General features: G+C 41.7%; 1 protein-coding gene across 7 annotated transcripts in view; it reads left to right on the forward strand.

Moving 5' to 3' along the window:
* nbeab (neurobeachin b) overlaps window positions 1–22723 on the forward strand; it is a 188102-nt gene that overhangs the window by 159004 nt on the left and 6375 nt on the right. For 2 of the 7 annotated variants that reach the window (XM_056440918.1, XM_056440923.1), the window contains 10 exons: window positions 4278–4418; window positions 5436–5555; window positions 9240–9392; window positions 11900–12067; window positions 16723–16812; window positions 17842–18034; window positions 18719–18790; window positions 18947–19102; window positions 19862–20032; window positions 22560–22661. In XM_056440918.1, the coding sequence (XP_056296893.1) occupies window positions 4278–4418; window positions 5436–5555; window positions 9240–9392; window positions 11900–12067; window positions 16723–16812; window positions 17842–18034; window positions 18719–18790; window positions 18947–19102; window positions 19862–20032; window positions 22560–22661 (1366 nt within the window). Of the gene's footprint in view, window positions 1–4277; window positions 4419–5435; window positions 5556–8821; window positions 8887–9239; window positions 9393–11899; window positions 12068–16722; window positions 16813–17841; window positions 18035–18590; window positions 18620–18718; window positions 18791–18946; window positions 19103–19861; window positions 20033–22559; window positions 22662–22723 lie in introns of those variants that run through there. The other 5 variants (XM_056440921.1, XM_056440924.1, XM_056440922.1 and 2 more) reach the window with 4 other exon arrangements.

The raw sequence follows: 22723 nt of genomic DNA on the forward strand, positions 1-22723 counted from the left end.
TTGATGGGACAGCGTCTTATTCGCATAACAAAAAAAGTTTTAAACCGAATCGCATGAAATTTGGTGGGATGATTGGTTATTATCCGGGGACCATTTCATTAAATTTTGGGATCGATCGGGTCAAAGGTCAAGGTCATGGATAGGTCAAAATCTTCTTTTTACCATAGCACGGTCAATTTTTATCCAATTGGCATGCAACTAATGCCAAAATGTTCATAATTCAATGCCCAATCTTGTGATATACGAAGGTATGCGCTCTACCGAGTGCCCATTCTAGTTTATTCTTGTTTTTACCTAGATTAAAAGTTTAAACCCTGTCTACATATGCAATTTACGTCAATGAATATGCCTTGAATTGACTTTATCATTTGCATCAATGTATTAGTTACCTGTGAACTAGCCAGTTTACCTTCTTTTTTTTAAACATTTCATTGAGTTAGATATTAGTTAGATATTAGTTATTTGTGTTCTATAACAGTCAATTTGAGCAGTGCAAATTCCTTTTAAGATGACAGCAAACCGGGACAAAAAATAACTCTTCAAAGATGTAGAAGAACTGATACAAGTGTTGCCTTGCAGTCAGTATAATTATCCTAGCTCTGCAACAACACACATTTTCATAAAAACAAAATATAAGCAAGGATAATTATACTGACTGCATGGCAATAGAACACTTCATATTTTACGTATTATTATGTTCATGCTTTCACAGCTAAAAAACACCAGAACACTGAGAACATTGTTGCCTCATTTAGAATAATTAATGGTATATAACTTGTCAGAAAACATGTCTTTACATCCCTTCCTTGTAAGTTGGTGTTACATTTTAGAAGTGTTTGTGGTTAATTAGTTCTCAGGAAAGAGTTGAGAGGTTTGGGGCATCCAAATTGAGTCTAGATGTAATTATACCTGTATGTGTATATATGACAAACAATTAAATGTCAGCTTGTTGTATCCATTACCAAAAAATTACATTTTTCATATCAAATACTTGACCAAGCTAATATAGTTTAGTTTGTTTTCCAGTCTTTTCTGGTACAATGATATTTAAATGGACCAGACAAACATTGAATAACACTGTAAATCTTCATATGTGCCATTTTGTAAGCTTAAATTCTAATACCTTTTATGTTTTTTTTCCCTCTCACGTATTACTAATACCTGCAGCTGGATTTTCCTTATTCCTCTCCCTCTGTCACATGTATTACCTGGCTCTTTCATACAGCCCCAACCGGCATTAGTTACACTAGCGGCGGTTTAACAGAGTGCGAGACGTCTTGTGGCTTGCACCCCGATCCAGCTGGGCCAAGACGTCACATGCAAGGCCATTATCACCCCATAAATCTACGCAGATCTCAATAAACTTCCCTTTCAGTCTATTCAATTGTGCTAACACTGATGTGGACTGCCATTAAATACTAAGAAAACCCCCCAAAAAACTGGCCCCATTTCATTTTGGCTTTGAGCTTCAGGCATGTGCACTGTGCCACACATGGATATGACTAATCTTCAAAATGAACTAGAGAGTCTGTTTGTCACACTGAGATTGCATACAAACTTCACCCAGTCAAAAGAATAATAGTGCAATTTTTATAATCTTAGAATAAGTGCATTTTTAATTGAGGGCTTTTATTTAATTTGTTTATGACCTCTGAGCTTCAGCTTGCAGGTGGAAAAGCTGCCATTGATTCCATTACCAGTCTCCCTTTCCCCTCAGTAACTGAGTCAGTGGTACTGAGTATATTAATATTGACTGCCAATATGCCTCCAAGGCTCTTATATTGGACGAGGTGATTGAAAAGGCAGGAAAAGCAATTTCTTCACCACTAAACGTATGTTTAATGGGAGTAATTGTGTTGCCTTAAGAACACATGAAAATTAAACAGCCGCCAAAGGGCAAAAACCAAAGGATGAAATTATGAGGCTGCGGTGAAATAATTATCCATGCAATCCAAGTTTTGACCTAACTATGAAATAATTGGATGGATGTTGAATAAATAATTTCAGTGATTGTCTTTTTCTTATTATATATGTATATCCTTGCAATGAATAAGAGCCTTTTTATGATCATAAAGGGCTGTTTTTTAGCAAATGGGTTTTCCTCTACTTCTTGACTATATCTTTATATTTTATATAACATTAAAAATGTCAGTAATCATTCAATCTTACTGATATAAGGCCGTAGCCTGTGGTGTATCATTATTAGATTGCACTATATTGTATAGATCATGGTAACTCCCACCAGCAGTGCCCAGTAGCACAGATGGGAGAAGCTGTGCGATGGGAGTAAAGTGTTTGGCTCGGTGGGTGCGTTAGGTGTGAATCAGGTCAGTCAGGGTTAATCCACATGGATTACCCACAACATTTAGCAGGAGGCGTGCATAGCTCCTCCCTCGATCCTCAGCGTGGCATCCTGCTTACCCCTGCCACCATACCCTTGTAAATTCCAGACAGAAGACAGCGCAACAGGACATTTTTAGGGTTCAGGGGAATGATGGGGTCTGACGGACAAATCCCAGAGTAAAGCTCGTTGACTGCCCTGAACTCTCCCCCAGCTTGTCTGCCGGCCTCACCACATGTAGCGTAATTGGGAACTACTTTGACTCTGCAAGTCTATCTTAATTCAACTCAATTAAACTTTCCTATCCTATTTCATTGTGCTGTCCTAACAAAAGAAATGGGAAGGCATTAGTTTATGCTCATATGCACCCAACAACATATTGTTACCTGTAGTCATTGGAGAAGTACTGTAGCTTAATTTCCTGCTGTGGTCTTTGATACATTTCGCTGCAGCCATGTGACTACATGAGATTACTGGCAGCAAATGGTCTGTGTCCCCAGGCAAAAACTCTGCCGCGATACATATACAAATTACAATGATGCCTCCAAAGCATAGTACAGGAAAAAAACAACCCTTTACATGGGATGGGTTACTCGAAAAAACTATTTTCTGTGGATGATTTTTTAACTGCACGTTTCCAATAGTTATTTGATGATTGTCATTTCGTCGCATGATCCTTAAACTTTGATTTAGATGGAAGACCGGTCATGAGACTGCTGTTACGTGTTCCATGTTGAGACTCATGCAGAAGATCAGAAAAATCATGCATGAGGCTTTGAGTGCCCTTGTGTGGTTTTCCAATAAGTATGTAAAATGAATTGCATTGTATGAATAGTTCAGCACTGATCAATAATTTTGGATGACAAAGGACCATTTTATAGTTCAGATTATCCCCAATTACTTAACATCCTCTATGCAAAAGCATTATCTTGCACAGTATCTACTGACCCACAAAGATAATGTTGGTGATATGACCACAAGCCAAACTCCTTAAAATGCCTTGTGGTCTTAACCTTATTTATGTAGTATGAATCGTCATTGTTCAGTGTAACTGGTTTTCACTGAACATGACAACAGCCTCTGCTTCCAGTATTTCAACAAGCCATATTTTGGAGCAGCAACACATGGAGGGAAGTTTTTACTAACCTGATGACACGGTAATGTAAGTTAAGTCAGACTGTGTGGTTGGGATGAGACGGCTATAAGAACAAAGAAGAGAGCTCATATCACTTCTATTATGACGTTCTCGCACTGGCTTATGGTTACTCAATATATATTGAAAAATCCCGGAACTTGTCTATAAATCACGACTTGACTTTAACTATATTGTTGATATGCTGTCAAGACATGCGCCTGGTACAGTACTCAGATCTACAGACTCTCTGCGGCTCACTGAACCACATACTCACTGAAGCTTCTTAAGTTTTGAATCCAAACCCACAAATAGGGAGAAGGATACATATTAGTTCCTTATTCAGTTTTACGTCAACATGGCAACTGGTTGATCATTTTGACAGTGTGCTGTAGTTGTTGTGGTGCGTGTTGTGATATATTGGGCATGATAGGTATCAATAGAGATAGATTAACATCAACTTTAAATTAGTAATTTATAGGCTTTCTGCTGTCGATATTTAAACAGTATTTTTGATTTGCCGTTTTCAGCTTTGATTTTTTTATTAACTGTTTTAATGTAAAGCCCCCAAACTGTAAGTTTATCTTCATATTTATAGTTTTACCGTGATAATGTGATAATTTCTATTTATGGGATAATGTGGTATCACATGGTTCATATATAAGTGCATATCAAGCTGAAGTTTTCCTTCCCAAAGCATATGATTTAATATATACATATGATGTTAAATGTCTTCACAGAAAAACCTTTGTTTTCCCATAATTTGCAAGAATTTAACATTATAATTTCTTGTTTTCTTCCCAGCCTGTTGGTGCACTGAATCCGAAGCGTGCAGCATTCTATGCTGAACGTTATGAGTCTTGGGAAGATGACCAGACGCTACCTTGTCATTACAACTCCCACTACTCCACAGCTGCCTCCACCCTGCACTGGCTTGTCAGAGTAGTGAGTAACTCACTCCTTCAACCATCTTCACACTCATTATTTTAGTGTGTTCAAAGTCTCCAAATTAGTCCAGCATCTGAATAGGAATGAGGTCTAACCCACATGCTCAGACAGCTTTTCCTTTTTCAGTCTGCATTAGTTGATTGTCACTTGTCATAGTTGATGATGTTGTTACTTTGAGGTCTACCGGTTTCTGCACAGGAAACAGCTCAACATCTCAATTTGATTGGGCCTGAGTTAGACCAATGGCGCTCAGAAAACACATTTCACAGGCCAGTAAACCGGCATATGTGAACTAAATAAAGAGTGGCTGGGTAATGATTTACAGAGGCTGCTGTGACAGGTTTATGTGTTTCAGGCAACCTAGTGAGCGCTGGAGACATGTCCATCAAGGTTACTGAGCACTGTCTTCATTTACTCTGAAAGAGAAGGAAGCATACACCCTCTAACCCAATCGGTTCCCCACCAAACAGGCCCTTATAACCTTGGTGTATATTTGATTTTGAAGTCAGCTTATTAATTTGAAAGAGCTTTGTACTGTATTTATACTCCTCCTTCATCATTAGTAGGAATGGGATGATGAACTGAGGGAGCTCCCTTGACAGCAGTTAGATTGGTCTCTGTGGTTTTTTCCTACAATCCCTTTCTTCCTCTGGTGAGTGATCCATCCGCTTCAATCGGCGATGGTCGCCATCTCAAGAAAACCAAATTTGAGCCAATTATCATAATGGCTTACTGTATTCAGGAAGAACACTAATTAATTCTCCCCCAGGCTTTGATACAATGAATGACAGAGATCCTTAAGTCGACTGCTGAAAAGAAGAACATTGAAATAAGTAATTCAGAATATGAATCCAGAATATTTCAGATGTATTTTATTAAGCTGCATGTTAATCCAGTAAATTCAAAACAGTGCTGATATTTTCATTATGTTGATTATGATGGTTACAATTGAAAAGCAGATCAAGTGGGTGCAGAACTTTGATCTCCTTAATGTCTTTTTTGCTTTCTCTGTAGGAGCCCTTCACCACGTTCCTCCTTAGTGCAAATAACAACAAATTTGACCACCCTGACCGCACCTTTTCAGCCGTTGCCCGCTCATGGAGAAACTGTCAGAGGGACACCTATGACGTAAAGGTGAGAATCACAAGAAAAGTGATACGTAAAATGTATGTGTTTTTTTTCGGATACAAAGGTCTATAAAGTGTTCCCTAAAACAAGTGGAGGTCAAACATGTGATCATTATCTACAGTATGGACTGTATACTTGGCAATATAACCATATCAAGCCTCCGACTTGCTATACTCCCTTTCTCAGCCAATGTGCTTCAACACAACTGCAAAAATATATACCATTAATTATAAATGCCTTATCCAAACAACGAATCTCAAAGACCCATAGTGTACAGGAATACCCTAAGCAATTAGAAATTCCCATTTGATTTAGCTCATGCAGAAAACAAACCATCTCAAAGGTAGACTGGTCTTGTATCTGTGCATGCAAGCACTCATGAGTTTGAACAAAGGCTGTGTCTGAGAGAAAGACAAAGCCCTCCCACTGCAAACCCACAGAGCAGTCACCAAAAACGCTGAACCCTGCTGATACGCCTCCATTTTGCCCACTGCATAACACGCAGCAGAAATACGCACTGACCTCAAAGTGTCATAATATTTCGAGCACACCCTACATCGGGTAGTGTTGCCCCAGGCAATTAATAAAGCTTTAATGACAAAAGCTATTTAAAATGTAGTCTTTTATGTACGGACAGGGCTTTTACTCACCGGGATGGGGGGTGGGGGGGGGGGGGGAGCAGCCATCTATGTGAGACAGAGGCAGAAAGCTGCGAGCCAGCAAACAGCTGAATAGTCAAAGCCACCCTGTTAACAAATACAGCCTACGTTCAACGACTTGTATGTCTGCATGCATTTGTTTTTACACACATTGGATGGTTAGTGATCTATTAGGAGAGGCATTGTACTGTGGAGGACATTGTTGGATTACTAACAGTATTTCATAATGTATTAGAAGCAGGAAAATACTAAGCAAGAGCTTGTTTGGTTTACTCATGGTGCCATAGTGGTAAACTATGAGGCAATGCCACTTTATTGGCTGATCCCATTTAGAAGGTTGCTGTGATCCTTTTGATTCTCATTTTAATATCAGTTATTTCTCTTATTTTAATACTATGTATTAAAAGGGCATTGCTCAATGTAATCATTTCCAGCATCATAATACAAAGTCATAGGTTTCCATTCATGCAAACTGCAAGGCACTCGAACAGACAGACACACTAACGCCACGCACAGCCACAATGTAGCGACTGAGCAAAGAGAGCGGGGTTAAGGTCAGCTCCGGCCCAGTACACCGAGCGGGCCATCAGGTCTCTGATTAGAAGGCCGCTTGTTTTTACCAGGGTCTCCCCTTCATTAACCCCGTCCTCCTCCAGCCGTAATGACGACAAGACCAAGGGAGGCTGAACCCCTGATGGGGATGACCTCCTAAAAGAGCAAGTCAAATGGAAACAATCCTGTGCCCTCACCTCCTCGACCACCCCGTCATTATTGTGCATCCAAACTTCTCATTTATTTCTATATGCGTACACAGCTATGTTAAACTGGCACCATGTGCAGGGATAAACTGACTTTTCTTGGAAGTAGTGGGCACACATACACACACACACACATATACTGTCTCATACACACACACAAACTGCCACCATGCTGTCTGAAGGAATCCAGCAGCACTCCACCGGTGACAGATTTTGACGAACATGTCATTAAGGTGACACAGTGTAAAGCAACGGAGGCATGTGTGATTGACTTGTTAGCCCATTACGATGCTGTCGCAGAATTAATGGCTGCCATGGGAGGCGGGCTTGAAAACAGAGCTGGCAATTTTAACGGCTTGGCGGTGAGTTACGGCAGGAAGTTTACGAATGAAAATGTGGAGGGAAAGTGTGTGTGTGTGTGTGTGTGTGTGTGTGTGTGTGAGACAGAGGGAAGCTGAGAGGAATGGCTACCTTGCGCCCTTCCTTTCGTATGTGAAGGGTGCAAAGTGACCAACAGCAGGCCAGCAGTGTGATTGGCCTGTACCATGTCATGCTAACTTGTTCTATCAAAACCCTGGGATTTATGGAGGCCTAAAAGCTCTGCCCGTTATGTATCTCATAGGCAATATACAACTTAATTGTACCACTTAATCTGACAAACATATAAAACAAGCCTGTTACATTGACTAAAAATACTGTCTCGCACCCTCCTTTAAATGCTCAGGTTAAGAAACAGACAACAGCATTTAACTTGTCTTGTGTGTATGTTTTCTAATGAGGACAGAGTGGAGGATCTACATTCCTTGTGTGCATATGCCTAATTGTGCAGAGGCTTTACTAACTCGTCCTTTCTAAGCTGTATGATTGGGAGGATAAAGGGTCAGATTGGGTACGGCAAAATCGCAGAGAGTATACATACAGTAATTTATGTTGCAAATGCTTTCTCTTTAGAATTTCTGAAATAACCATATTGGTAGTTTCGCATGTTGAACCCAATACCTACTCAAAGCATGCCATCGTTTTTGTATTGACAGCTTGACATTCAGGAGGCCAACATTTTATTTCTGATTTCTATGGAAGTTAAGGCAAACATTTTTTTTAGATACACTACCGTTCAAAAGTTTGGGGTCACTTAGAAATGTCTTTATTTTTCAAAGAAAAGCACTGTTTTTTCAATAAAGATAACATTAATCAAAAATACACACTATGCATTGTTAATGTGGTAAATGACTATTCTAGGTGGAAACGTCTGGTTTCTAATGAAATATCTCCATAGGTGTATAGAGGCCCATCTCCATCAACTGTCACTCCAGTGTTCTAATGGTACATTGTGTTTGCTAATCGCCTAGAAGACTAATATCTGATTAGAAAACCCTTGTGCAATTATGTTAGCACAGCTGAAGACAGTTATGCTGGTGATATAAGCTCTACAACTGGCCTTCCTTTGAGCTTGAAGTTTGAAGAACAAAATGTATACTTCAAATATTAATCATTATTTCTAACCTTGTCAATGTCTTGACTATATTTTCTATTCAATTTTCAATTCATTTGTTAAATAAAAGTGAGTTTTCATGGAAGACACGAAATTGTCTGGATGACCCCAAACTTTTGAACGGTCATCACACTTCATCTCAATTCTGTGCAGAGCTGTATGGCATATGTTTATAACTTTCAAGGACAGTATGGAATCTTGCCAAAGAGTTTTGTAAAAGATGTGTTTTTGGAGGAGAAAAAAACGGATCTCTGATTCTGATATAAAAATGGTGCACTGAAATGATATGTAGTAGTACATGAAATTCCCAAAAATGTAGGAATAGTCTTCATAACAAGGGTAAATATTGTCTCTCTTCTTCAGCGTATGGAATCACCCCAGGCTTTATGTAGGCGCTTCCTTACCAGCTGACTTCTCCTCTGCTGCGAGGTCCTGACCCCATCACAAGAGCCCAGAGACCAGGCAGAAAAACCCAACTCGGTTCCAGTTTCATTTAACACACATTACACCTCTGCCTGGAATAACTGGACTAGCACCTTTCACCGCCTTCTTGTGGCCTGCTGTTAAGTTTGTTTGTGTTACCTTTCCCCTTGAATTCTCACTTCATCTCAGTGGGATACATAGCCTTTTCTCGGTTTTTCGTGGCTCTGTCATCACATATGTTATTTGTTGCACTCTCTTGAATTCTTGGGCGATAATATGGTGACAATTGTGGTTCTAATAGTTGTGGTCTCGTCTGTGAGCTGTACAAATCGAACATCTCTCTTCCTTTAAAACGCAGGAACTGATTCCTGAATTCTACTACCTCCCGGAGATGTTTGTCAACAGTAACGGTTATCATCTGGGAATGAGGGAGGGCAGCACCATGGTCTGTGATGTGGACTTGCCAGCCTGGGCCAAGAAGCCTGAAGACCTTGTTAGGATCAACCGAATGGTAAGGTTTAGGCATGTGTCAGGCTAAAATGGTAGCCCAAATGGTCCATACATGTTATAATAATATTCCCTATATAACCCAAATGTAATATCAGGAAACATAAATATTAATGAGAAAACACACCACCTCATTCTTGTCTTTTTTCTGCTTTTTCTTTTTCTTTGCCAAAAAAACATTGCTTCTCCTCCTTTTATTCCGTGTCAAATTATTGTGCAGTAATGACACTATAAAATAACTGGACTAACTCTTCATCATTTTTTCCAAGATACATAAGTAAAGTATATTGATTAGTGGCCCCTCATAACACTCATCAGCAGAGATGACTCATTCACGACGACAGTATATGGCACACAACATCGTGTCATGATGAGTACCGTGGTGTATTTTTGGACTTATAATACAACTCAACATAGCCTATTGTCGTCCTACACTGAGATTCGGTCAGGGTTATGTCATTTAGATTCATCGTTTAAATAAATTATTTTGCTCTTCACAGCAACAAAGAAATCCATTTCCTCTTCCTTCTAACCTTCTCATGCATCTATGTCTCCTTGTGTTATTCATGAAGCATCTAATGTAGTGCACCGCTCAATAATAACACTGTACCCCTGACCCCAGTGATGTCACTAAAGGACAGTACTGAGGGTAAGTTTGCCCTATAGTGTTACCTTCTGTGATGTTGGGACTCATCACTTTGGCAGTGTACAGGGCCCTTTCTCTGTGTGTGTGTGTGTGTGTGTGTGTGTGTGTGTGTGTGTGTGTGTGTGTGTGTGTGTGTGTGTGTGTGTGTGTGTGTGTGTGTGTGTGTGTGTGTGTGTGTGTGTGTGTGTGTGTGTGTGTGTGTGTGTGTGTGTGTGTGTGTGTGTGTGTGTGTGTGTGTGTGTGTGTGTGTGTGTGTGTGTGTGTGTGCGTGACTGAGTGAACGCCTGTGCGTGTCCGCTTAAAACCCAAAGCCTATCAACATGTGGTCCACCACTACTCCAAGCAGATTTCAGGAGCAGCACGGAGAAAGAAATGGAGATCCAACATATCTTTTTCCGTCAGATAACCCTTGTTCTTTCATCTGGAATCACTTACTGTAGAAACTCAAACATTCACCTCAATTTCATTCAAAGTCACATGATGAATGGTCATATGTGCATTTTAATGTAGGCCTGATAAGTAGTTCCTTCTTAAAACCTCAGAAACATTAAAAGCACTGGTAGGAAGACAACGTGTTATGCAGGTTATGTATCCTGAGGTTGGGGGGCCACAGTGTTGTTGGACCAGAGGTTGGAAGAGGCTCTGGGAACACACTTGACCTTTTCAGCTAGAGTGACAGAGCTGGGCTGGTCTTATGTAGGTGACCTTTCCCCCGTGCTCTACCCTTGCTGCCTGGTTGAGCTCTATCAGGCTTGTGTACCGGCAGTTTGGGGGGAGGAGGGGAGATAGACGGGAAAGGCAGGGAGCTGTTAAGGGCATGTCTGCATCTCCAAAACAAGGACAGGATGACTGAAATAAAGGATTACATTCAATATTGTCCAACTGTTTGAGGATACATGTGTGATTCTGCTTTGCATTGTTAAATTTGCAGACCAGTGTATTCAACACGCAGACATTCACAGACCTCCATTGTTTTGTCTGTCTTTTGTTCTGATGCCTAGCTAGCCCACACTCTCGCTTCCTCTATTATTTCATTTTAGTCAGTGAATCTCTCTCTCTGCCTACCACTCTGTCTCACTCTTCCTCTTTTTCCCTTCCCTGCCCTCCCTCCCTCCCTCTTTCTCCCTCCAGCTCTCTTCCTCCCTCTTCCCATCTTTGCATGTGCCACTTTCAATTGAAGTGATATGCCCTGTGGCAAACTCTGCCTCTGTGTGCTCGAGCAGGCTTTGTTGGTAATGGTTGTTATTCTTGACAGGAGGGGAGGAGTGTAAATTCCTCTAGCTAAGCCTTACACCACGATGCATAGGAAATATGTTGTACCATATTGTGGAACAATACAGCAACACCCCCATTGCATGGTTTCCATTGTTATATTTATAATAATTATCAGCATTGAATCACATCCTAAATCACTCACTAACACAATAATAAAGTAATTTATCAATGTTTCTTGCGGATGGTTTTACAGTAAATTGGATGCCTGTTTGATTTTAACCAATTTATTTGTCTCCATGCAAAAATGGTCGGTGTAGACAGAGAAATGTGATATGGAAGGCTTGTCCCGAGTTAGTTTATTACATTATAAGGAAGGAGTACAGTTTATTTTAATTTTATTTTCTGTCATATCTATGCACGGTAAAACAGGTCAAATATATACTTTACCTGTTTATTTGTTTAACTCAAACAATACATTAGTGTTGGGTGGTTGTATATGATGTCATGCCCTTGTAGGTCATATGCATAAAAAGTAAAGTAAGCTGTGTTTTGTTGTGTTCATTGAACAATTTGTGTTGTGTCTGCTGGCCCATGTGCTGTGTTATACTGGTCTCCCTCTCACCTCTAATTGCCCTGCACTTCTTTCACAGGCCCTGGAAAGCGAGTTTGTGTCATGTCAGCTGCATCAGTGGATTGACCTTATTTTCGGCTACAAGCAGCGAGGCCCGGAGGCGGTGCGCGCCCTCAACGTCTTTCACTACCTGACGTACGAGGGCTCCGTCAAGCTGGACGGTATCGCTGACCCTTTGCTCAGAGAGGTAAGGCACACACCACGCACACAGATACAAACACACACACACACACAAATGCATGCATTTATTTCCATGGAGATAAAGCCCCTCCCCCCTCTCTTATTCAACATAGTCACAACTTCCTGTCTCTATTTGTCCTGGCATGTGTTGGAGCTCCGCGAGCATTCATAGCATGCATCTGTCAATCAATTATTGTGTCATGCAAATGTAGACTGTGGGAGAATGTGGCAGAGATGCTGAGTCATCGAGTTTGCTTTAAGATTAGCATCATTTTGTGTGGACCTGAGTTATTAATGTTCTCTTTCTTTTTCTCTCTCGATCTCAGATAAACTGTAATCTTTTAATATCTGTCTGCATTATTCATCCTAGTCCTCCTAACATCAGGATCCTTTCCTCTTTTCTGACTGATGCTCAATACACTGTGTGTTCCTTCCCTTGATCAGATCAGTTAATCTCATTGAGCTCTTTGATCAATCAACAGAGGTCACTCTGTCAATATATAAGGGACTGAATCCTCTTGTTCTTAACAAAATTAATTGAATATCTGTTAGCTCGGCTGTACTACTCGTGAATAGCTTAATTGCGTAGAGGGGAAAGGGGACCAGAGACTGCAGCAGCTGGCATGCATTGAGGTACTTTCCAGTTTGAGCTTGTCTCTCCCTGTGATATCCACCATCTGCTGTCTGCAAAACAAGTCATTTATATACTGTCACTTCCAGGGGCGCCTTTATTTATCAAGTGACCACTATGCAAATCACCTGCGGAAGATTCGGCTGATCTAATTACTAAACCATATTGTGAGAGGTTTGGTTTTCATCATTTTGAGAAAGATTTAGGTGATGCCTTTTTTATTTTGCATGAGGGGTTTTTAGCTGTCTTACACCCTGCCTACTGTTACCCTGAGAGATGACAGTAGTGTTAGTTAGTTGCACATTAGGAAGCCTGCTACTCAGACTCCCTAATTGTGCCCAGTTGATGTTGTCGCTATTGTGACATGTGACTGTATTTGTGCAGGAGAGAGAAATTGCCTCAGCTAATTGCAACTGATGTAATGCTGGTATGATGAGCACTAATTACGACAAGCCTTCATAACTTCAATCATGTTTCTCATCCCAGATAGATTCTTTCTCTCCCTGTTACATAAAATATAACCTTCTAAACCCCATACACTAAATCCAAGCAGTATCCTAAAAATGCATTATAAATAAGTCTAGACAGTGTAGTTAATGTATAATAATGTTTTTTTTATTGCACAGAAGATTCACGAGCGATTACAAACAAAGATCATTGTAATTTTGTATCAATAATACTTTAAAAAATATAGTGTAGAAGATAAATATATGTATATATTACAATCCAGTATTATGTTATATTACTGGTTTAGATGTATTGTCTCAGAGGAATATTTTTTCAAAGCCAATATTATAATTCATAAGTTCATTACATTAAAACAGTTTGACTGTAGTTTAATTTTCTTCTGGTTGAATTTAAGTTGAGATATTTCCTTCACGCTCTATGGGTAAATGATTGATTGGTTTTTTATAAAGGATTTATCATACCATCATTCACATTAGTTTGTACACACCTACTATCCTGCACAGGCCAGGTCTGTGAGCTGCCTGGCTGAGTCAGTAAGGTGGAGCATCGAAAAATGCCCAATGAATGTCTCGCTAAGACCTGCTGAAGTGTGACGATTGACTCCGGGGTATTGATTCATTCTGGGCTTGACAGGTGAAGCTGCATATCAGGTGTTAGTCATAACAATTAAGGCATTTGAAATGTCAATGAATTAGAGGTCATGAGAGATAATTTCCGCCCGTGTGTCAGATGGAAATGATAACACCCTCTGACATGCCATCGGGCCTCTGGTTGAGGGCACGATGACAGCTCTACTGGGCACACTGTCGGAACAGCGGTGCTTCTATGCTACGCTCCTCCTGACAGCTTTCTCTTATGGAAAAACATGACAGCAGCCCCTTGATTCAGGCCGCTGTGTCATGAAGAAGTAAACAGACACATTATTCATCAGTGGGACTCCATTCCTCCTCAGCTGCCACCGTCGCTCTCGTCCACTCTGAATCGACAGAGACAACAAAGTGTGCTGTGGCTAGCCAATGAAGGGATTGAAGCAGCTGAGGTATATTTCAATTGATTTCCCCTTGATATTCTCATAGTGATGGGACCCAAGTGGTTAAATGCTTGACCTTAATAATAAGAAATGTCTTTCATATGTATCACAAAGAATAAGTTTCGGTGTGCATTGTCATTGATGATGACTGCACTAGAGAGAATCACCGACTGGTAAATGCATTGTTTGAGACATTTCTGCTCCTACATACAGTAGTGCTCATTTCAACTCTCAAGCTGTCACTCAAGAAACATCCGCAGGCTAATTCTTTGTTCGTATTTAAGGATTTAAATATATCCAGATAAGCTTATCTTAAACAAAAAGGGCAGCAGTGTCGTCACACGAGGGAGTATCACAATCACACACAAATTACATACATTTGTTTGTTTATGTGTTTTGGCATGGGTCAGTGTAGTTTCTGTGCTGCTTTATCTGTTTATAGAATCAGTTGAACTACTTAAAAGTAAATCTGTCAAAAGGTTAAAGGTTGAGCAGCTTTATATTTGTAGTAGCCATTGCTGATCTCAGGTGTCGTGACTCGCCATGATCCCACGCTGCTTAGCGGGTCAATGCAAGGCCATGTTTGCATTCTGTCTGACAGCGCTGTTGTGTTGCTGCATTGCATGAGTGCACCGGAGGACGTTGTTGGGGGATCATCCTCCAAGGAGTCTCTCTGTCACCAGTTTGGGAACCAGGCAGCAGATAGAAAGAGAGTTGCAGCTCGCCTCTGAAGCTTTTCGCTCATGCTAAAATCCGATGCGAACAAAGTCACACATGCAGACATGCAGACACAGGGTGTTATGATGGATGTTTGGTGCTCATCCAAGCAAGGCAGTTGTTGCTGGGAGGGGAGATCATCCAGATGGCTTTGGCAATAAGTGTCACTTATCAGCCAAAAAAGCAGAGCCTGAAGTGACTTAAACTAATGAACTGCCTGTTAAGTGCTCTCCATCTCAAACGGAGATAGGTATGTTTCTGACATACCTCAGAGAGGATTAGTGTTGAAGCACCTGCGAGATATTGACATGTTTTGATCATACAGTGGAGGAACATGTCTCTGAGTTAACCTTCAAGTCAGACCCCCCTCCCCCTACACACACACAAACACATATGGACAAATCTGTCCCCTTGCACTCTGGAAACAATTATTGGGTGTCAAGGTTGTCTAAGACAATCAGAATGGGATTTGCAGCTGCCCAGTTTCCTTGGTATTGGACTCATCACAATAAATATGGTGATGTTGTCCACATGGCCTCCTCAGTCTTTCTGACCTTTGTATCAAATTTCTTTATTTGATCAGACATCATGACCCTCACCCCAAACCTAACCTTTAATAGCCATGTCAGCTGCTTATTACTTGACGAACTGCGTTGTAAAGAAACACTGACTAGCAGTTAATGGTTGCCAAATGTGCTCACCAACTCGCATTAAACTTTCACTGCAGTGCGACAGCGCTCAACTGTGTGGACAGCGCCTTTATTGGTGCTGCGGAAGATAGGAAGTGACCAGCGGGTGTTGGGGGAGACTGTTTGGCTTGCAGGTAGCCTGTCCTGAATCAGTATCACCTCCAAACTTCCCGTCTCACATCTCCCTCTGTGGCATGTGGTACCCAATAGGTCCTTTTGATTGTGAGTGGTGTGTACAGGCGGAGGAAAAATGAGGGCTAGTCACCCAGGCAGTCAGAAGGGCGGGCGAAAGGCTGAGCGATGTATGTTCCATTGTGCACAGTGGCATTGACGGACGTCTACAAGCTCCCCTCTGATAGTGGACGTGGCTCCAGTCACACCAATCACTTCTACCATGGAGTGCCCCACTTTCAGTTAAACTCAGCAGATCTCACTGCTTATCCTTTCCTCACTCACTGGAGGCCATATAGATCTTTTGTCTTTATAAAAGGTACAAATATATTTTTTCAAATTATATTAAATGCCCAATTCCTCCAGTTGTTTCCCTTGTACTCGGGGTGTGACATGTGCTGTTTTTAGTTTGTTTTCTTCTTTGTCTCAAGTATCCATACTCACGTTATATATAACCAAAAAGTCATCCTTCTGCAAGGTAGCCTACTCTCTGCTAAATTGCCTTGGTTGGCTTGTGTGATGTTGTGCCTCTGTTTCATACTTATGTGTGTGCATGGACATGCTTTTCTCCTTTGTTTCAAGCACAAGAACATCTAAAAGCAGGCCGGCCTGCTGCAGTCTTAGCTGGATGTCACTCCAGGTTAACGTTTATGCAGTCGGGGCCCCTGCGCCTGGAAATAGGAATGGTTAACTGAAGCATGTTAATAGGAAAAGGCTTGTCTCTTCCATACTAACACTTGGATGACTCTGCAGGCTTGGGGGGGGGGGGCACCCAGGCGGATTGGGAGTGCTCCCCTTTCCCTCCCCCTTTCCTCAGAAGCACGGCTGAGTTAGGATTTGCTTGCATTGTCAAGTAACGCATTGACCCATCACTTTGATGCATATTGATTGTGACAGCCGCGCTCTCTCTCTCCCATTCTACACTCTCTCTCTCTCTCTCTCTCTCTCCCCCGCAGGCCACAGAGGCACAGATCCAGAGCTTTGGACAGACGCCATCTCAGTTGCTTATTGAGCCACATCCTCCACGCAGCTCTGCCATGCACCTGGTGAGAGCCACGAGCATGCTGGGAAAATTCTCTGCACCTCTGGTGGTAGTGTGAGTGAGAGAGGACTTGTCGACCAGTGCAAGCCTGGATGCTGATGGCCCGTGTTGTTCCTAATTTATTACTATCCTAACATACGCACATATATATTCCTCAATCTCCACTTTGTTATAACAAAAGTTGAATATTTCAGAGGGCTTACTTAATGTAGGGCACAGACCCACAATATAACACATTTTCAGTCCCAGTTTGGCTGCCTTGTTTCATGGTTGTTACTTCCTACTAGCAGTGTGGTGTAAAGGGAAGAGTGCTCCCTACTGGCCTAATAGCTCCCCTCTTTTGTCATTCTCCCCACATGGTTCTCTCTTTGTACGGCAGATCCCTTTCAGACCTTTTAGATACATTTTCTATCTTTGGAACAGATTCCAATATTTGTATACACTCCTGCCAAAAGCCTTCACAATGTGGGATAAGATAAGAGCTCAAACTGGTACACAACTCAGAGTATGGTCAGGATCCCCATCACCTCCATTGTTGTAACTTGTGCTATACATGTAGTAACTCCAATGCTCTAAAGGTTGAGATGAATTGTACAGTGGTGAAATAAGCTCATCTAAAAAAACTCATGCTGTCTCTTTGGATGCTTCTTCTTTCTGTACAAAGCTCAATCTGTCTGATACATGTGTATCATGTGTGCACCATCTCACGTTTACAGCATACACCATTTCAGTTTTCCATGTCTTACCCTTGTCTGACCAGTCCCTCGCCTGACTGCACTGTCCAGAGGGGGCAGTGCATGAAGCTCTCCTCTGTGTCTGAACCCAATTTTTTCTCCAACCTCCACACTAATTGTCTCTTTCCATTCTTTTTCTCTGATCTTTTCATACCTCTTCTCTTCATCTTCTTCATCCCTGCCTTCCTGCGCCGTCCCCTTCCTCTTCCTGCTGCTCTTTCCTTGTACTCTTCCTCCTCTATCACCATCACATCCCTCCATCCTTCACACCCCGTCTTTTCTCTCTTCTACTCAAATAGTGTTTCCTTTCACAGAGTCCTCTCATGTTCAAGGACCAGATGCAGCAGGATGTCATCATGGTGTTGAAGTTTCCATCCAATTCGCCAGTAACGCATATTTCCGCCAACACTCTGCCCCATCTTACCATACCTGCTGTGGTCACTGTCACCTGCAGCCGTGTATTCGCCGTCAACCGATGGCACAATACCGTTGGTGAGTGGAGCTCAACACACATCGCAGGTGCTGTGTTCAAGCATACACATAAGCCCTTGTAAAAAAGTTGATATACCACATGTGATAATTACCACAGCAGTGGCCCTGTACAATCACTTCATCACTGTCTCCCACAAACCTGCCTGCCGCTCATAATAGAGCTGTAGCCAGCTGGCTATGTGAGAGGCTAGCACCTCCTAGGTAAGCTGACCATGAGTGTTTCCACATGTTCCTTTTCAGACATGTGTGAACAACATTACCCACAGAGCCCCTCCCTGGGAATCAGCCTCACCTCAGGGTCAGAGGGCCAAAGCAATGGTTACTCGGAAATTAGGCCGCAACTGCACCACATTCTCCTCACACGTCCCCATCTGTCACTGTAGAGACACACTGAGCTCAGGACCAAAGAGTCCGCGCTGTGTGGCTGCTCTGGCTGCTCTTGCTGCTCCCACAATAATGAACACAGCTGTAGCACCCTTGCCATCCTGTCGGCGAGGAGGGAAATGTGGTCTGGGTGTTCAGAATAATGATGATAATATGGTTTCCATATTTTTAGGCATGTTGCCGTTTCAAAACTGGCTCCAGGTACAGATTGTATGGATGAAATGTGTAAGAATGCACACGTGCAGAGGTGAGAAATAACATGAATGATTAATTTCCTTATGTATCCCTGTCTGAATCCAGGTCTCAGAGGAGCACCAGGCTACTCTATTGAGCAGGCCCATCAACTTCCTATAGAGATGGATTCTCTGATTGGTGAGTAAGCTTCCTTGTTTTTAATTGAAAAAACACCATCAAACTGATCATTATTGACCTTTGGCTTTCATGTCCGATTTAGCTATACGGGCTAAATGTATCGCGTGAACACCTCAGATACTGACATGAGTTCTGTTTTTGCCTTTTCCTACACAGCCAACAGTAGTGGAAGCAACAAGCGTCAGATCACAGACCTAGTGGACCAGAGCATCCAAATCACAACACACTGTTTTGTGGTGACAGCTGACAACCGTTACATACTGGTGTGTGGCTTCTGGGACAAGAGCTTTCGTGTGTACTCCTCCGAAACAGGTAGGTTACAGTGTAAACTCTATTTTCTATAGAGGTGTGCACCGATGTGTGGAGTGCTACATAGGGAATAAGACAGTATTGTCCTTGCTCTCTCCTGACGAGCTTTGTAGAAACATGTATCAATATACTGTAATACACTGGAACTCATTAAGAAGTCAAAAAGGTTGTTTCTGCTAATTTACTTTCCTTCGACAATAATTCCCCCGGAGCAAAATGATAATATCAGTAACATACCTGTTTAGTTATATAAATGATTATCACAGCAGCTTAACAAGCAGCATTTACTAAATGATTTTAACTTGGGGGTTACGACAGCCCCAAGGGGATGAGATGCATCTCACAAGAGGATTGGCAACATGGGGAAAAAGATCTGTTGTGTTTATTTTTCTTAAATTATTTTTTTCTCTTTAATACTGGATAGGTTCAACACTTCCTGCCTACAACGATCGTTTATATATTACAAGCTAAAAGAGAAAAAACACTATTGTGGGTTGGATTGCTCAACTCTGTCCACACTAAAGCCATAATCTGCGATGAGGGGTAACAAGCAGAACTTGTTCCATTTTAAGAGGAACCATGAGGCTGGGAACTGCCAATCACAAACATTGTTCCACTATTTCATGCAATACGCTCTTGAATACAATGGGGCTAGTGGGGCTTTGACAAAACAGCCAGCAGGAGTCTTATCCGGTTTAATTTCAGGAACATCTGACTATCAATTGACAACACCAAAAACATGTGTGTACATATTTTCTTTAGGCATGCTGACCCAGATAGTTTTTGGCCACTGGGACGTGGTGACATGTCTGGCCAGATCAGAGTCCTACATTGGGGGAGACTGCTACATCGTGTCTGGCTCCAGGGATGCTACACTTCTGCTGTGGTATTGGAGTGGACGGCACCATATTATCGGCGACAATCCAAATAACAGTGAGTAAGAGAAAGACTACACACGTGCCATGCTCCCACATGCACACTGAGTTTATACAATAGCATCATCCTCTGGACAATGTTACAGGAATCTTTTACATTGATTCGTATTTCAGCAGCGAAAAATACTCCTTGACTGTTAAGCAAGAGCCTTTGATCAATAATGGAAAAACAGCTTAAACAGAGGGGATCATTTATAAGCACTGTAGATATGACACATTAGTGCTGCTTTCAAGTAGAGGACTCCAGATGTCTTGGCATTCAAAATGATAGACCCCAGTGTTATTTATTCTGCTCAGTTCGTTCAGTTGCCTATTGTCACTGAAAACAATCCATCAGAGTAGGAAAAACAGATATACATTTCAAGTGAGGAATATGGTGTGGAATTGGAAAACTGTAGATGGGAAAGGGTGTGTGTGTTTGGTTTGTGTGTGTGTGGGGGGGGGGTATTTTGTATTTTGAATTGTTGCAATGGTCTCTAATTAACTTCACAGAGACTCCGACAGTTAATTAAGAATTTCAGCTTGGTTGCCTCCAATTAGCAAGGGGCAAAAGCACTTGTGTTACTGCAGCAGGAAAACAGTATTCCCCTGATATTCACGCTGCTGGTGCTTACAATGCATCTTCAAGTGGACAATGGAGAAGGAAACGACACAGCTCATCTCAAGAAACAAAACATAGGATGGGTTTTCCCTCAATCAAATCGCGTCCAGTGTCTTATCAATATCTAATCAATATGTCATGATGTCAGAAACACTGTGGGGCAGCAGATAATAACCTAGCTTGGTTCTAGAATGCAGAGAAAATGTGTGGTAACATGGACTGTGTGAAGGAACAAGGGCAGTGCAGAATCAGCTTAAAACTTTACATACTATATGTTTGACACGGCATTGGACACATACTTACAGCCGGTCATTATCACTTCCGTTCAAATATAAATGGAAGGCATTTGCAAGGATCCTCAGGGATAAAGCACGACTGGCCTTTCATCTCTTCACACTTGAAGCCCTCAAATGAATGTCACACTGAGCACCAGAGTCCTCTTTATTCCTGTACTTATTTTCTTTTTCATTTCACAATCTTTTACACAAGTGTCATTCTGGTGATTTCATACCTATTACATTTTCTATTTTGCTGGTTGAAGGTTGTGTGAATATGTATCAGCAGCCCTCCGGATCACTGCTTCCTCATCCCCTTGGCGTGCCAAAGAAATTGATTTCACAAGTGCCCCGAAAGGCTGCATGTGTCTTAAATGTATAATAATTGAAATAACTTCCAGCTCAATCATGGCCCTGCCTCACAGACTCGGCCCATCACACCGGTGCAAGGGGATATTTGCACTGGGTAATTGTGGTGGGTGACTTTAGCTTGTCCCAAGGGCTAGGAGAGAGGCAGGCTGATTGAATCTTTTGTCGGTTAGGTGAGCTGCACAAGGTTCCTTTTTCCCCCTGGAGGCTTTTTCTGACACTTGTCCTATTCAGCTTCCTCAGCAGTGGGTGCTGGGACTGACAGCGCTGCTCAGGTCCTGGTCTCTAAGGGACTGTGCTGCATCGATCACAGTCCAGCTCGCTGACTGGTCTGCTACAGCTGCAGAGGAGAAGATGGGGCAGGAGGGGATAAGAGAGGAGGAGAGCAGTCTGACATGTGTCCACATTATCTATCAGGACTTAACTGTCATCGTGGTGGATAGAGAAACTTTCACTGAATTGGCTGAACTTTGAGTCACGTGTGGACACCAACACATAGTGTATAATCATTGGTGTTAGTTGAGCATGAGTTTCCATCACTAGTGGAACACACCAACTGAAGTGTCATTATCTTATTTAAAAGTCACAATACAACATAAATAAATAAAAATAAAAGAATATATCAAATGTAATTATTCTTATTTTTCTGTTGACACAAACTGCTAACTATCTACCCCCTTCTACCCCCCATCTGTGGTTTAATACTTCATGTACACTTTAGTTTATTTGCTTTTCATTGGCTATATTTGGTCTGCAATCATTTCTTTTTGTTGTTCAATACAGATTATTTCACTTGATTACATTATGTTAGTAACGGGTTAAATATGTTAAACTATCCGTAAGACGCAACAGTATTTAGGAATATGATGAAGGTTCATTCAGTATTGGAGATCAGTGCATTTCAGAGTGAGCCAAGAGGTCGGCTCCGGTGGCGAGAAACTCCCCTCACTAACCTCTCCCCTGGTCATCATCAATCATGTGACACATGGGATGAAATCAAGTTGCTCGGCTGCCATCAGTGGGCATCCTCGCATTTACATGACAATTCAAAGGGACCTCCCTGCTCGCAGATGTGTGTCACAATCACATTGCTCGTGTTTTGGATTTGATTTGACTTTTCTTTCATGCGAAGGTTTGTTGGTTGTTTGACCATTGCATGGAATTCCCATTTTTTGCCCAGTATATTTAGATCACCTATTCAGGTATTCAGATGTTTTAAGTGACTAAGTTGATTAATCAATACATTTTGTTAACTATATTGTGTATGTGTCATTCTTTAGGTGACTATCCAGCACCACGAGCAGTTTTGACGGGTCATGACCAGGAAGTTGTGTGTGTGTCAGTCTGTGCAGAGCTGGGCCTGGTCATCAGCGGAGCCAAAGGTCGGTGTACACTTCTGTTTCCCTTTCATGTCATTGTCATCAGAGAGGAAAGAGCAAGTGAG

The sequence above is a fragment of the Pseudoliparis swirei genome, chromosome 20, assembly GCF_029220125.1.
Source record: "Pseudoliparis swirei isolate HS2019 ecotype Mariana Trench chromosome 20, NWPU_hadal_v1, whole genome shotgun sequence".
In the NCBI taxonomy this organism is placed as follows: domain Eukaryota; kingdom Metazoa; phylum Chordata; class Actinopteri; order Perciformes; family Liparidae; genus Pseudoliparis; species Pseudoliparis swirei.